The following is a 13,254-nucleotide window of genomic DNA, read 5'->3' on the forward strand; positions in this document are numbered from 1 at the left end:
CTAGTTTCAGTGGCAACACAGCAGAGATGTTCAGAATGTAACAAGATCTGTATTCACAATTCAAATGCTGAACCAAATAACAAAGACGAATCAAACACTGATGGTGTCTCAGGCAAACACGACTCTGAATTTCAAGCCAGAACTGAGCTGCATGTATATTGAACAGATATTAACAGTGCTACAAGTTGATCATTGCCGCACCAGACTAATTATTCTAGGAAAGCAAGCAGATTTTATTTCTGAACACCACGAGGTCCAGCCATCGCTCAGGTTCCTAATAACCACCCGCTACATATTAACCAAGTCATCACTTGTACCACCAGATGCCAAGCAGGAACAGAACATTTCTCTGATCCAGCTCTTTCGGCTCTCATTTCGCAGACTTGATCAGCTCCTCGCTGAAGTCCCAGAGTTGCTTTGCCAACTCCTCACTTCTCGCCAGTTTGCTCGTCTTCTCCACGTTGCAGTCAGCAAAGTATTTTCCTGTCACTCCCTTGAGTTGAGGGTTCAGTCCTACATAGCAAGTAGTTGCGGCTCCCTGAAAAATGCATATGCAAAATTTCAGAATACAAGTTGCAAAATATAATATTAGATTCATTACTTTCACCATATGACAATGTTTTTTTATTGTTATCACTATGAACAAGAACTGGCTCCAAACATGAAGTGCAAAGATCTGGTTCCAAACCTGGGGTACATTCTTCCACAGTATGTAAGTGGCAACCTGAAGCACCTCTGCAAGAGAAAACAAGGTGCTTCAGAACATTATTGGAAGATAAGTGTTCCTAGCTAAGACCTGAGAACATATATTCTCTGTGAGAAAACAAGAAAAAGAGAGCATACTCATGAGAACAAAGGAGTGTCTCATCAAATTGGTCATGATCAATCCAGGATGGACACTGTTAACTGTGATGTTTGCTCCTTCTTCCTGTTTACAAACATAGAAATAATGATGCGTCAGAACAGGATCCTGAAGGATGGCACATAATTTGAGAACCAGGAGTAGGTTTCAGAGTTTTAACAAGTGTCATACATTACAACAGTGAATGTTGATACATAGATCTAAGGGAACTAGAGCAAATAATGTCTGGAATTCATAACGATACAGTACTATCAAGATCCCTAAGGATATGAAGTTATCTAAATCCCAAAGTTTGCAATGGCTATTGCTTACTAGTTGCCGACTTGCCTCTTACAGTTAGCACCTTATCAGGCCAAAGCATCAGGGCCATGATGGACAAATTGTTTCTCTTCAGGTTTCTATCCTTCCCAAACGAATAAGAAAAATGGATAATATTAGGATAACCAAAAACAATACCTTCAGCCTTCTAGAGAGCTCCTTTGCATGCAGTAAGTTTGCCAGCTTAGACTGTCCATAAGCCATTTTGTCGTTGTATCTGCCAATAAAAGATCATTACTTGCAGTTCAATCAACAGTCAATCCCTACAAAGAACCATAAATACACATACATTTTCTCATCGTTGAGTTTATCAAAGTCAATTCCCTTTGGATATGTATGGTGGTGGGCAACTGATGACAAGTTCACAATGCGACCCTCAATACCAGTAGACTTGGCAGTGGCTTTCATAGTATCAAGGAGGAGATTGGTAAGCAGAAAGTGTCCTGATAAAACAAAAGTCAGTACCGGACAATGAGACCCATTTTAGCTGTTTTAAGTAAGACATGTTGTCAGTGGGGGAATACCGAGATGATTGGTCGCGAATTGCATCTCAACCCCATCTTTAGACAGTTGAAAAGGGCAGAACATCACACCTGCATTATTTCTGTGGAACAGAAAAGGATTCCTCAAGGCTTAATTCAGTGCAAAGAGGAAAGCGCTACAATTGGCGTGTAAGTAATATACATAAGCTGGAGATAAATTTAACCAAAGCAAAGGAAGCTTTCATATATATCAAAGAAAGTCAAGCATAACAAGAGGTGAAGAGGGTTACATCAGGATGTTCAGAGGAAGTTTCATCGAGTTGAACTGGTCCGCGAAAGCCCTGACAGACTTGAGGGAGCTGAGGTCAAGCTTCAGAACATCAATACGTGCTGTTGGGTTCTTCTCCATGATGCTCTTCCTTGCTTCTGATGCAGCCTCTGTGTTTCTAGCAGCAATGACCACATGGGCTCCTCTCAGGGCGAAGACTCTTGAGGTCTCCAGACCAATGCCACTAGCTCCTCCTGATATATGCCAGAAATTACAAGTTTTAATAAAATTAGGAAATCAATAGATTTTCAACATCTTGGAAATGAGTGCTGGTTGTGATTGACTTTAATTTTACTTAACTATAAATGATGGCAGTAAAAACTGTAAAAGGAATGCTTACAAACTTGAGAAAAAGAAATGAAATATCCTAAGCCACATGAATAAGAAACAATGCATAAGCTCATGAACTGAATCCTACCAAGCAGAAACTGCTGTAATGGTAAAATCCCAATGCAACCTCCCTTTTAATCCAACCTTGGACTTCCTGAGCATTCATACACCCTTGACCAAAAATTCAGAACTACTCTACTTTCATACATTCCAAGTTCCCAACAAACATAAGTGGCAATGGCATCAAATTTACTCCACTAAAAAAAAATCCCAACAAAGCTTCATGTGCCCTCAAAATACTATAGTGAAATGAAAAAGATAGAAGATGATAGCCATCTAACTGAAAGGATCCTGCATTGTTGACCTCGTTACACTTGCCACCATATGGAACAACATTGCTGTGAGCAATTATGTGCCAGCAAAGGAGAGGTGGAAATTTGCTCCAGTTCATAAATTGTGGTCTCGTCAGAATAACGATACAGAGACATTGGTGCAGGTTGTTGCTGCCACATCATCTCAGTTCCCAATCACTTTTCTTTGCACATGGAGAAGCAGTTATATGTTGAAAACAAGGTACTTAAGACTTATAGGAAGTCAACAAACTAGTACAATATAATTTTTTTTTGAACGCAATGGCAGGAGCTCTGCCTTTCAATTAAGATAGCGAAAGAGAGTTTATGTACAACTAGTACAATATAATGTTGGTGTTATATTACCACTGGTGAGACATTGTCAATTCTGATAAAAGTATATCAAACTACCACGAAAACAAAAGATGCATTGCAACAAAAGCGGGTACAGTTGCCAGCAGTGCTAATTCGAAAAAGATCAGACAACATTACACTATGGACAATTCATTCAAGGCCACACAAAAATGATTGTGCCAAAGGACCACGTAGGCCCAAACTCAAATTCTCCTTTTTCACGCAAAAAGGAAGAAATATCCATCTTTTAGAAAAAAAGTAAAAAGGAAAATCCATCATCCCACTGTAATGTAACCACAGTGTTGAGTAGGAAACCATCATCTAATATAATAGCTTTTACTTTTTTTTCTCGAACTACACTGGAGAATAATAGCTTTGACTTCTTATGCATATAAGTCCTTCACTACTTGCTCACAGGTTCTAGTGTAATTTTCAGTAAGATGCAGGTCACTGTAAGGAGATGTTAATTAGTTGGTAGTTATATATAGTTGACAGGAAAACTTGGCGTACAGTACATCTCAACATTCACTAGTGCAGTTGTGAGAAAGCTAGTGGCAACAACAAGTTGTTGACAGTCAATTTCGTACACAAAGATATCACAGCAAACTCATAAATCTAGGTCTAAACTGTAAACCTGACCATCTAATGACGAATAGTTCACAAAAAAGGATGTTTCGTTATGAAAAAGCTACCAACACAAACCCAAAAAAAACACGTGAGATTCCACAGTGAAATTACAAACAGTTGCGAGGCTGCATACGCACGTACGGCTCATAAAACAACGACCAGTTGCGAGAAAACCCAGTGAGACTGTCTCCAACGATCGATACCCAAAACGCAAGACCTATTTCACGTAGCGCTACAGTTAAAATGTTCGATCTCCATTTTTAGTCTTCTCCAACAACAAGATAAAAAAAGAATCTTTTTTGCAAATGGATCTCCAGAAGAGAGCATAATCAGATTTGGGTTATACCTCTCTTAGCACCTAAAATGGGTCTTCTATATAGGTACTCTGTTGGAGGCTATAGATATTGTGTTGGAGACCCATTTTAAGTTTGGGTCTCCATATAGGTCTCCTATTGGAGACAGTTGACAACAACATGTAACCAGCAATTAAATCAAGGGTGCGCATCTGACCTGCGACGCAAATTAGTAGTGGCAGGTGAAGATCTACCCATCCCTCCTTATCAAGCGCCCAAAAAGGGAAGTTGTCGAGAATCTAGAGCAGCGGCAATCACAGAGGAAATAAAACCGGCTAATTTCAGTTTCATCAAGTCAAGCAACATAACAGCAGGAAGCACCACACATTCACCAACGCAAGAAACAGTATGTTCTAGCTGTTGGAATGATCTCTCCACCATTAAGCCCAACGGCATGATGGGCCTTTGATCCGCGCCCTGATCGGGGGCGCCCGGCCCATCTATGGCTGGAGGGCCCCTGTCACACTACGCTATATAAAGAGGTGGGGGCTGGCGGCTCTCAGTACGAGGTTCACTGTGAGCCGTACTCCCACCGATAAACCCTAAACCCGATCTAGTGAGGGGCGTAGCCAGTGACGGGAAGCGCCTTCGCCGCCACCGTCATCCCTGTCGCCACTGCACTGCATCACCGTCTCCACTGCGTCGCCTCTCTTCACCGACCGTCGCTGCCCGTGTGCTGCCTCCATCAACGAACCAGCGATGGCCGGATCGAGCTCCAACTCCACGGGATCCACTGGTCTGTGAACTCTTCACTCTCCTCACACCCCTCTATCTCTCTGACTCCCTCTCGGTGTAGTGTTCTAGGTTTACATGTGCATGTGTTATTCCGAATCCATGTGTATCCCTCCTAGATCTACTGCTAGAGATCCTAAATGTTTTTAACAATGGTATCAGAGCCAGCCTATCTAGTACGTGGATCTAGATCAGAAAAAAAAAATCAAAAGAAATCCAAAGAAGTTGGTCCGATTTTGAATCGGATCAAGAAAGAGAAACCCTAACCCTAACAGAAAAGGGACGGTCATCAGGGGCACGCCTACATGGGGCCCGGCCGTCCCATCACCGTCGCCAGCCGCCTCTGTGGCGGCGCGCGGGAGAGATAGCCGAGCCATGGGCTCGGGCTCACAGCAGAGAAGGGGGGTCGCGCCTAACCTCGAGCGCGCGGGCTCCGCCCAACTCAGGGCACCGTCGGAGGCCACTCGACGGCGGCACGCTCAGCCTCGGGCGAGCGCGCGCGCCGGCGAGGGGTCCCGTGGCGGCGCCGCCATCTTCTTCCTCCGTCGGCCAGCCATGGGCGGCCGCCACTCTGCTGCTGGGTGGAGAGAGGAACGGGAGAAAGAAATGAGGGATGGGATGTGGATTTGCTGCGGCGGGGCATCACCTCACCGGCGAGGTGACTGGGCGGCGACGCCGCCATCCTCTGGCCACCACGGTTGCGCTGAGGAAAAGCAAAAGAGAAATGGGAGTTAGGGTTTCAGGGGATCGCCGCCGCTGCTGATTTTTTATTCCTCTGAAATGTGTGCTGAGCCGTCGGATCTCGTTGCCCTGAGATCAACGGCTAGGAGCGCTCGGGCCAAAATTGGCCCAGGCGGGTTTGGAGTTTCCCGGCCCAGGCCCACGTTGCGGCCTAGGAAGCTAGGGACCGCGAGCCGCGAGCGCTGGGCTGGGCCGTTTTGGCCGTTGGGCCAACAGAAAAGGATTGGCCGAAAAAAGGGCCATGCGGCTGGGCCGCTTGGGGCGCGCGCGTTGGGCTCCGCGAGCTGGGCCGCGCGTGCGTTGCTGGGCCAAAATGGCCTGTACACAGATAGCTCGGGAACTGTTTATTTGTTTTTTCCAGAAACTGTTTACTTCATATTTGATGAATTTGAATTGATTTTGATGTCAAATTCTATGCAAATTTTTGATCCAACGATAATTTTGCATAGAGAACAAAACAGTACCTTTATGTTTCTGGAAAAATGATTATTGAATGTTAATGTTTCCGCTGCGTATTTAAAGATGTAATTTTCATTATTAAATTCGAACCAACGGAAGAATTTAATTTTGAAAATGGATATGTTTTAAATTGATTATAATATTATTGTTATTCTGACCAACGTTGATTAATGGCAATATTATGATGTTTTGTCTTGCATTAATTCTATTTCTGCCCAACGGTGATGTAGAATTAGTGTAAAGAACAATTGTATGTTTTAATTTTAACCAACATTGAAAATAAAACATGCAATTGTTATTGTTATTATTTGTGTTCTTACACTATTTGAATTATGTTTTTAGGTGGATACAACTTGATGAGTTGTATCAAAGAGATCCCCACTCTAAAAGGGGATAACTACATTGAATAGAAGAAAAAGATCGACTTGGCCTTCATATTGGCTGAGGTGGACTGGGTAGTCACCACACCGTGTCCCAAAGAACCTGTGGCACTGATGAGGGAGACAGATGAGACTGATGCTGCATGGCAGAACAGAGAGCGAGACTTTGCTCCCGTAAAGATGTCTTTTGACCTTGAAAATAGAAAGTAGGTCACAGCCAATAAGAAATATTTGGCTATGATAAAGAATACAATTGAGCCTGCAATAGTGGGCTCAATTTCAGACGGTGACACGATCACAGAGTACCTAGAAAGAATAAAGAGTCAGTTCACTGGCTCTTCAAAGACATATGCAACCCGGCTGATCAAGCAGCTGGTCACAAAAAGGTACTCTGGTGGCGGCAGTGGCATTAGAGAGCACATACTGAGAATGAGCAATTTGGTATCTAAGCTCAAACCAATGAATTTGGCACTCAATGATGAGTTTCTTATTCATTTGATTTTTGCTTCTTTGCCAAAAAAATTTGACACCTTTGTTGTTAATTACAACATACAGCCCGAGAAATGGGATTTAGAAAAGCTCATAGCCATGTGTGTGCAGGAGGAGGAAAGAATAAAAGTTTCACAGGGTGGTATTATCAACTACCTAAAAGATAAGAAAAAGAACTATAATAACAGCTCTTCCTCCAAGTCATCTGGAAAGGGTCCCATGTAACAGTCTCAGAGCAAGCAATTTCCAGTGGATAAAGATCAGTGTCTCTACTGTAAGAAGACGGGACATTATAAGAAGAATTGTCCCGATTTCCTAAAGATGATTATGAAAAATAAAGGTGAGAACATTATTACGTTCGTAAATGAATCCTTGTATGTCAAGTTTTCAAAATCTACTTGGTGGATTGATTCAGGTGCAACTATTCATATTGCTAATTCATTACAGGAATTCCGTTCGATGAGAATTTTGCAAAGAAGCGAAAGTTTCATTAAAGTCGCAAATGGAGTACAAGCAGATGTTGAGGCCGTTGGTGATCTTCCGCTAGAGCTTGCTGATGGCTTCATACTTTTTCGTAAAGATGTTCTTTATGTACCTTCTTTGCAAAGAAACTTGATTAGTGTATCAAAGTTGGACCATGATGTTTATGATTGCCATTTTGAAAATGGCAAATGTCAGATATTGTTTAATAATAGATGTATTGGTCTTGGCTTCCGACAAGACGAGCTTTATTTGTTATCACTTCGTGAAAATGTGAATTCCGTATGTGATGTGAATGAGAATGTATCTTCATCGAACAATGCAAACAGAAAACGAAAGAGAGCTCACGATGCGTTGTCGAAATTATAGCACTGTCGTTTAGGCCATATCTCGAGGGGGAGAATAAAAAGTCTAGTTAAGAATGATATTTTTCCTCCATTACAGCTCTTAAATTTAGAACAATATAGAGATTGCATAAAAGGAAAGTATGTAAAGAAAATTAAGAAAGATGACAAACGAAGCGCAGGAATTCTATAGATTATTCACACAGATATCTATGGTCCCTTTCCTATAAAGAGTGTGGATGGTTTTAATTCATTCATAACATTCACAGATGATTACTTCCGTTATGGCTACATTTATCCAATTAAAGAAAGAACAGAAGCGTTGGATAAATTCAAAATATTTAAAGCAGAAGTTGAAAATCAGCATGATTTAAAGATTAAGATAGTCAGGTCTGACCATGGGAGGAGTACTACGGTCAGCATACCCCGTATGGACAAGTTCCTGGACCTTTTGCAAGGTTCTTATAGGAAAATGTATAGTCGCCCAGTATTCAACACCGGGCGAACCTCAGCAAAATGGAGTAGCTGAAAGGCGTAACTGTACCCTGATAGATATGGTGCGTAGTATGATAAGTTACTCCACTTTACCGATGAGTCTGTGGATGGAGGCGTTAAAAACTACCATTCATATTCTCAATAGAGTACCAAGTAAGTCAGTGCCCAAAACACCGTATGAGTTGTGGATAGGAAGAGTACCCTCACTTAACCACTTGCGTGTGTGGGGGAGCCCTGCTGAGGCTAAAGTTTTTAACCCAAACATTGGGAAGCTAGATCCCAAAACAATGAGTTGCCATTTCATTGGCTACTCAGAAAAGTTAAAAGGTTTTCATTTCTACTGTCCAGATAGACATACAAAGTTTGTGGAAACGAGACACGCTATCTTCCTAGAGGATGAAATGATGAGAGGGAGCATGGTAGCTCGAGAAATTGACCTTAAAGAGAAGCGGGTGTATGCACCCACTCCGATAATTTATGAGATATTTTTCTCACTACCTGCTGTTGCTGCACCGACAGTACAAGACACTGTGGTGCCAGCACCTATTGATATCCCGCCTGTGGCAACAATGAATGATGATGAGGAACCTATTCCTTAGGATCTTATAGAACCTATTGCCACACATGAGGGAGAGCAACAACAGCCTCAAACAGAAAATGTGCCAAATGAGAAGGCTCCTAGAAGGTCTCAAAGAGTTAGAAAATCAGCTATTCCTACTGATTATGAAGTGTACAACACTAAAGAATTTTAAATGGAGGATGATCCCACCTCATTTGAAGAAGCCATGAAAAGTGATCATTCATCAAAGTGGCTTGAGGCCATGGAAGATGAAATAAAATCAATGAATGCAAATAAAGTTTGGGATTTGGAGATAATTCCTAAAGGAGCCAAAACAGTAGGCTATAAATGGGTCTACAAAACAAAACTTGACTCTCAAGGAAATATAGAGAGATATAAAGTCCGACTTGTGGCAAAAGGCTTTACACAAAGAGAAGGGATTAATTACAATGAGACCTTTTCTCCAGTCTTATGTAAGGATTCCTTCAGAATCATAATGGCATTAGTGGCACATTACGATTTAGAGTTACATCAGATGAATGTAAAGATGGCATTTTTCAACGGAGACTTGGAGGAAAATGTTTACATGGCACAACCGAAAGGTTTTGTCATGGAAGGAAAAGAACGATTAGGATGCCGCCTAAAGAAATCTATTTATGGATTCAAACAAACTTCAAGACAGTGGTACTTGAAGTTTGATCAGACAATAAGAAATTTTGGGTTTAAAGAGAATGTAGAGGACAATTGTGTCTATACAAAGTTTAAGAATTGGAAGTTCATCTTCCTTGTCCTGTATGTGGATGATATCTTACTTGTTAGTAGTGATGTCAGTCTACTACTGGAGTCAAAGAAGTTTTTGTCCTCAAAATTTGATATGAAAGATCTTGGTGAAGCTTCGTCCGTTCTAGGGATCGAGATTCACCGAGATAGAAGTAAAGGGGTATTAGGACTGTCACAAAAGGCATACATAGAGAAAATCTTAAAGAAATTCAGTATGCACAAATGTAGTACCTCACCTGCTCCTATAGTCAAGGGCGACAGATATGGGAATTTTCAATGCCCTAGGAACCAATATGAGATCGATCAAATGAAAGCGGTTCCATATGCTTTAACTGTCGGAAGCTTGCAATATGCTCAAGTATGTACGCACCCTGACTTGGCATTTGTTACCGGGTTACTTGGCAGATTCCAGAGCAATCCTGGAATAGAACATTGTAAATTGGTAAGGAAAGTCTTGCGTTATTTGCAAGGAACGAAAGGCCTCATGATGACGTATAGAAGATCTGATTCACTCCATATAGTGGGATATTTAGATTTTGATTATGCGGGAGATAATAAAAAATCCACGTCTGGATATGTATTCACTCTCGCAGGGGGAGCTGTTTCATGGAAAAGCTCAAAGCAAACCGTCACTACATCGTCCACAATGTATGCCGAGTTTGTAGCGTGTTATGAGGCAACGGGGCAGGTGAACTGGCTAAAGAAGTTCATACCCGGTTTGAAAGTGGTTGACGACATCTATAGACCACTGAAGTTATACTGCGATAATAATCCAGTAGTATAGTATGCTCACAATAATAGGTCAAGTGGTGCTGCCAAACACATTGACATAAAGTATTATATTGTGAAGGATAGAGTCCGGGATCAAATGATAAGTCTTGAGCATATAAGTACCGAAAAGATGCTCGCGGATCCGCCTACAAAAGGCTTACCACCCAACGTGTTCAGAGAACATGTAGCCAGCATGGGTTTAAGGGAAGGCCTATGATTCCTGGACTATAAAGGGCCCCAAAGTTAAAGTATCTATTTCAGATCAGAGACGTGCATTGTAGCTGTTAAATCTATCGGCAATTGATCGTGACGAGGAAGCACGCTCTATGCACTAATCTATGATGGAATAAGTAAAAGTGAAAAGTATTAAAGTTAAGGTATAAGTTAAGATCAAGGAGGAGAATATTGGAATGATCTCTCCACCATTAAGCCCAACGGCTTGATGGGTCTTTGATCCGCGCCCTGATCGGGAGCGCTCAGCCCATCTATGGCTGGAGGACCCTATCACACTGCGCTATATAAAGAGGTGGGGGCCGGCGGCTCTCAGTACGAGGTTCACCGTGAGCCGTACTCCCACCGACAAACCCTAAACCCGATCTAGTGAGGGGCGCAGCCAGTGACGGGAAGCGCCTCCGCCGCCACCGTCACCCCTGTCGCCACTGCACTGCATCACCGTCTCCACTGTGTCGCCTCTCTTCACCGACCGTCGTTGCTCGTGTGCTGCCTCCATCAACGAACCAGCGATGGCCGGATCGAGCTCCAACTCCACAGGATCCACTGGTCTATGAACTCTTCACTCTCCTCACACCCCTCTGTCTCTCTGTCTCCCTCTCGGTGTAGTGTTCTAGGTTTACATGTGCATGTGTTATTCCGAATCCATGTGTATCCCTCCTAGATCTACTGCTAGAGATCCTAAATGTTTTTAACACTAGCATCATCATCTTCTAGCATCATCATCATTATAGAAGGGGAATCTTCTTTTCTACGAATCTGTCGGTGGTTTAACGGATTACCTGTGATAACGACGGTGAGGCGGCTGGCATCGACGCCGTCGGTGACCTGCTCCGCCGTGGACGCGGACCCGAACCCGCTGGCGCCCGCCTTGCCGGTGATGAGCGAGAGGATACGCATCGCCGCCAACTGAATTCTCTTTCTCTACTCCAGTAAAGAACGATCTGAACCCCCGGCCCAACCGAAGCAAACTCCCAACTGCAGCCAAGAAGAGAACGAAAACAAGAGGTGAGCCAGCCAACGAAGCCGTAGTAGATATAGATAGCCAACCAAGAAGTGCAAGAATCACGGAAGTCTCGGCAATGCCGGCACCACCGCTGCACCTCGACTTGTTTATTGCGGCGGGAAGTGGAGCGGAGGGCGGAAACGGGAGCGGGCGTGCATGGGAAGAGGGCGGAGGGAGAGGGGTGAGGTTATTTATGGTTGGGGATGCGGGTAACAGTTTGGTTGGGGAGCAGCAGCCTGTTCGGTTGGCTGGTTCGTATCGTTGCTGGTTCGTGAAAAAGTATCGCTGGCTGTTTGTGTAAGAGAAAAATACTGTTTCGACTGAAAATTTACGATCATTTACGACAAGCCACGGCCAAACGAACAGGCTGTAGGAGGAGCGCAACGCCAACGCGGGCGCGGGGCGGGGCGGGGAGGGGAGTGGACGGAGACGAGGAGCGCAACGCCAACGCGGGCGCGGGGCGGGGCGGGGAGGGGAGGGGAGGGAGACAGAGAGCACGGAGGCGACCGGCCGGAAAGGGATTGGACTCCGATCTGCTGGTGCGAGGTGGCCCTGCCTCGTGGTTCTGCGGGGGTTCTTGTCTTGGACACCAAGGGACAGAGAGCTCTCTAGGAACAGACAGGATAACGAAATGTCTTCCATTATTTTTTTCACCGGGAAAGAAAAGAAAAGAGTTTCAGAGTTCAGACCGAGAACCACCACATGAGAATTCCCTTCTTTTTTTTTTGCGCAAGCACATGAGAATTCCTTTCGTTTTACAGCCGGAGCTGTTCATGAATCACGTGACTCCTTCTCGCTCTGTGTTTCTAGTTGTTGTTACTTTAGAAGAGTTTATGACACGATGTAAACTTGTTATAGGAGACAGGTTAGGGATCAAATCAAACACATTTTTATCTCTGTAAGAAAAAAAACAAGGGTTTCAGAGTTGAGATGAGACGAGTTGGTCTTTTCACAGTGATTTCTCTTTTCTCGTTTTAAGAATCGGAGTTTTATGACGATGCAGACTTGGTACAGGAAACAGATGATTAGGGATCAAGCACATTTTTTTAAACACGGATTTAAGTCACGCATTAAGATTTATAAGTCAATCATAATCCCTTTCTCATTCGGTTCCTATTGGAACAACGTAGTGGATACGTGTTCTAGAGAAACGATTTTATAATACACTGAACAATGTGTTAATTACCTGTTTGGTTAGTAATAAGGATTCCCCTAGCCCTAGTACCTGCAAAACGACTCTAGCTCTTATATACAGAAAAAAAACAGAAAACACTATTTTCACTTGAAAATCAGAATTACTTGTAAACGCACCCTAAGGTGTTGTATTAGTTCTTCTGCTTTGCCTATATTGAGAAATGATTGCGTAAAAAAAATCTGGATTCGTGTTGTACTGGCGAGAACTTGGCAGGTCTCCTTATAAAAGAATTTGGCCATGTTCACTTCTTTTATAATCCGTCTTTTTCAGCTTGTTTTTTTAGCCGGAACCGTGTTTTTCTCTCACAATAAATCAGCCGGAACAGTGTTTCGACTTGTTTTTTCAGCGAAGCGAACAGGGCCTTAATTAAGTGTGCAAAGTCTGTTTTTAGGTTGACGGAGACATTAAACTAAATCCTTGTTAACCGTGATTGGGGTGGGAATCCAACCTTGACAGTGCCTTCTATGGGCTTTATTTTTCTTCATCGGAATATTTATGATGCGCAACAAGTATCATTTGATTAATAACGGAATATATTTTCATAATAAACATATTAAGAATATATAAAAATATTAACTTTTTGAGATG

The 13,254-nt window shown here is 43.0% G+C and overlaps 1 protein-coding gene across 1 annotated transcript; it reads right to left on the reverse strand.

Annotated features, from left to right (window-relative positions):
* Nucleotides 1-125: 125 nt before the first annotated feature.
* LOC136461764 (short-chain dehydrogenase TIC 32 B, chloroplastic-like) lies at nucleotides 126-11,711 on the reverse strand. Its single transcript, XM_066461076.1, has 9 exons — nucleotides 11,569-11,711; nucleotides 11,248-11,443; nucleotides 1,953-2,184; nucleotides 1,705-1,784; nucleotides 1,470-1,623; nucleotides 1,319-1,397; nucleotides 844-928; nucleotides 689-735; nucleotides 126-538 (listed from the first exon to the last, which is right to left on the reverse strand). Exons 2-9 carry the CDS (start codon nucleotides 11,363-11,365, stop codon nucleotides 371-373), a joined length of 963 nt encoding a protein of 320 aa, XP_066317173.1. The 5' UTR covers nucleotides 11,366-11,443; nucleotides 11,569-11,711; the 3' UTR covers nucleotides 126-370.
* Between the last annotated feature and the right edge of the window lie 1,543 nt (nucleotides 11,712-13,254).

This window comes from Miscanthus floridulus, chromosome 6 (genome assembly GCF_019320115.1).
Source record: "Miscanthus floridulus cultivar M001 chromosome 6, ASM1932011v1, whole genome shotgun sequence".
In the NCBI taxonomy this organism is placed as follows: Eukaryota; Viridiplantae; Streptophyta; class Magnoliopsida; order Poales; family Poaceae; genus Miscanthus; species Miscanthus floridulus.

Bases quoted from the DNA above. Each gene is read 5' to 3' on its own strand.
- LOC136461764 (XM_066461076.1), bottom strand. From the start codon at position 11,365: ATGCGTATCCTCTCGCTCATCACCGGCAAGGCGGGCGCCAGCGGGTTC. The intron at 1,624-1,704 runs GTATTCCCCCAC...TTGTTTTATCAG, and splicing joins ATTCGCGACCAATCATCTCG to GACACTTTCTGCTTACCAAT. The intron at 1,398-1,469 runs GTATGTGTATTT...TTTTATTGGCAG, and splicing joins AAACTCAACGATGAGAAAAT to ATACAACGACAAAATGGCTT.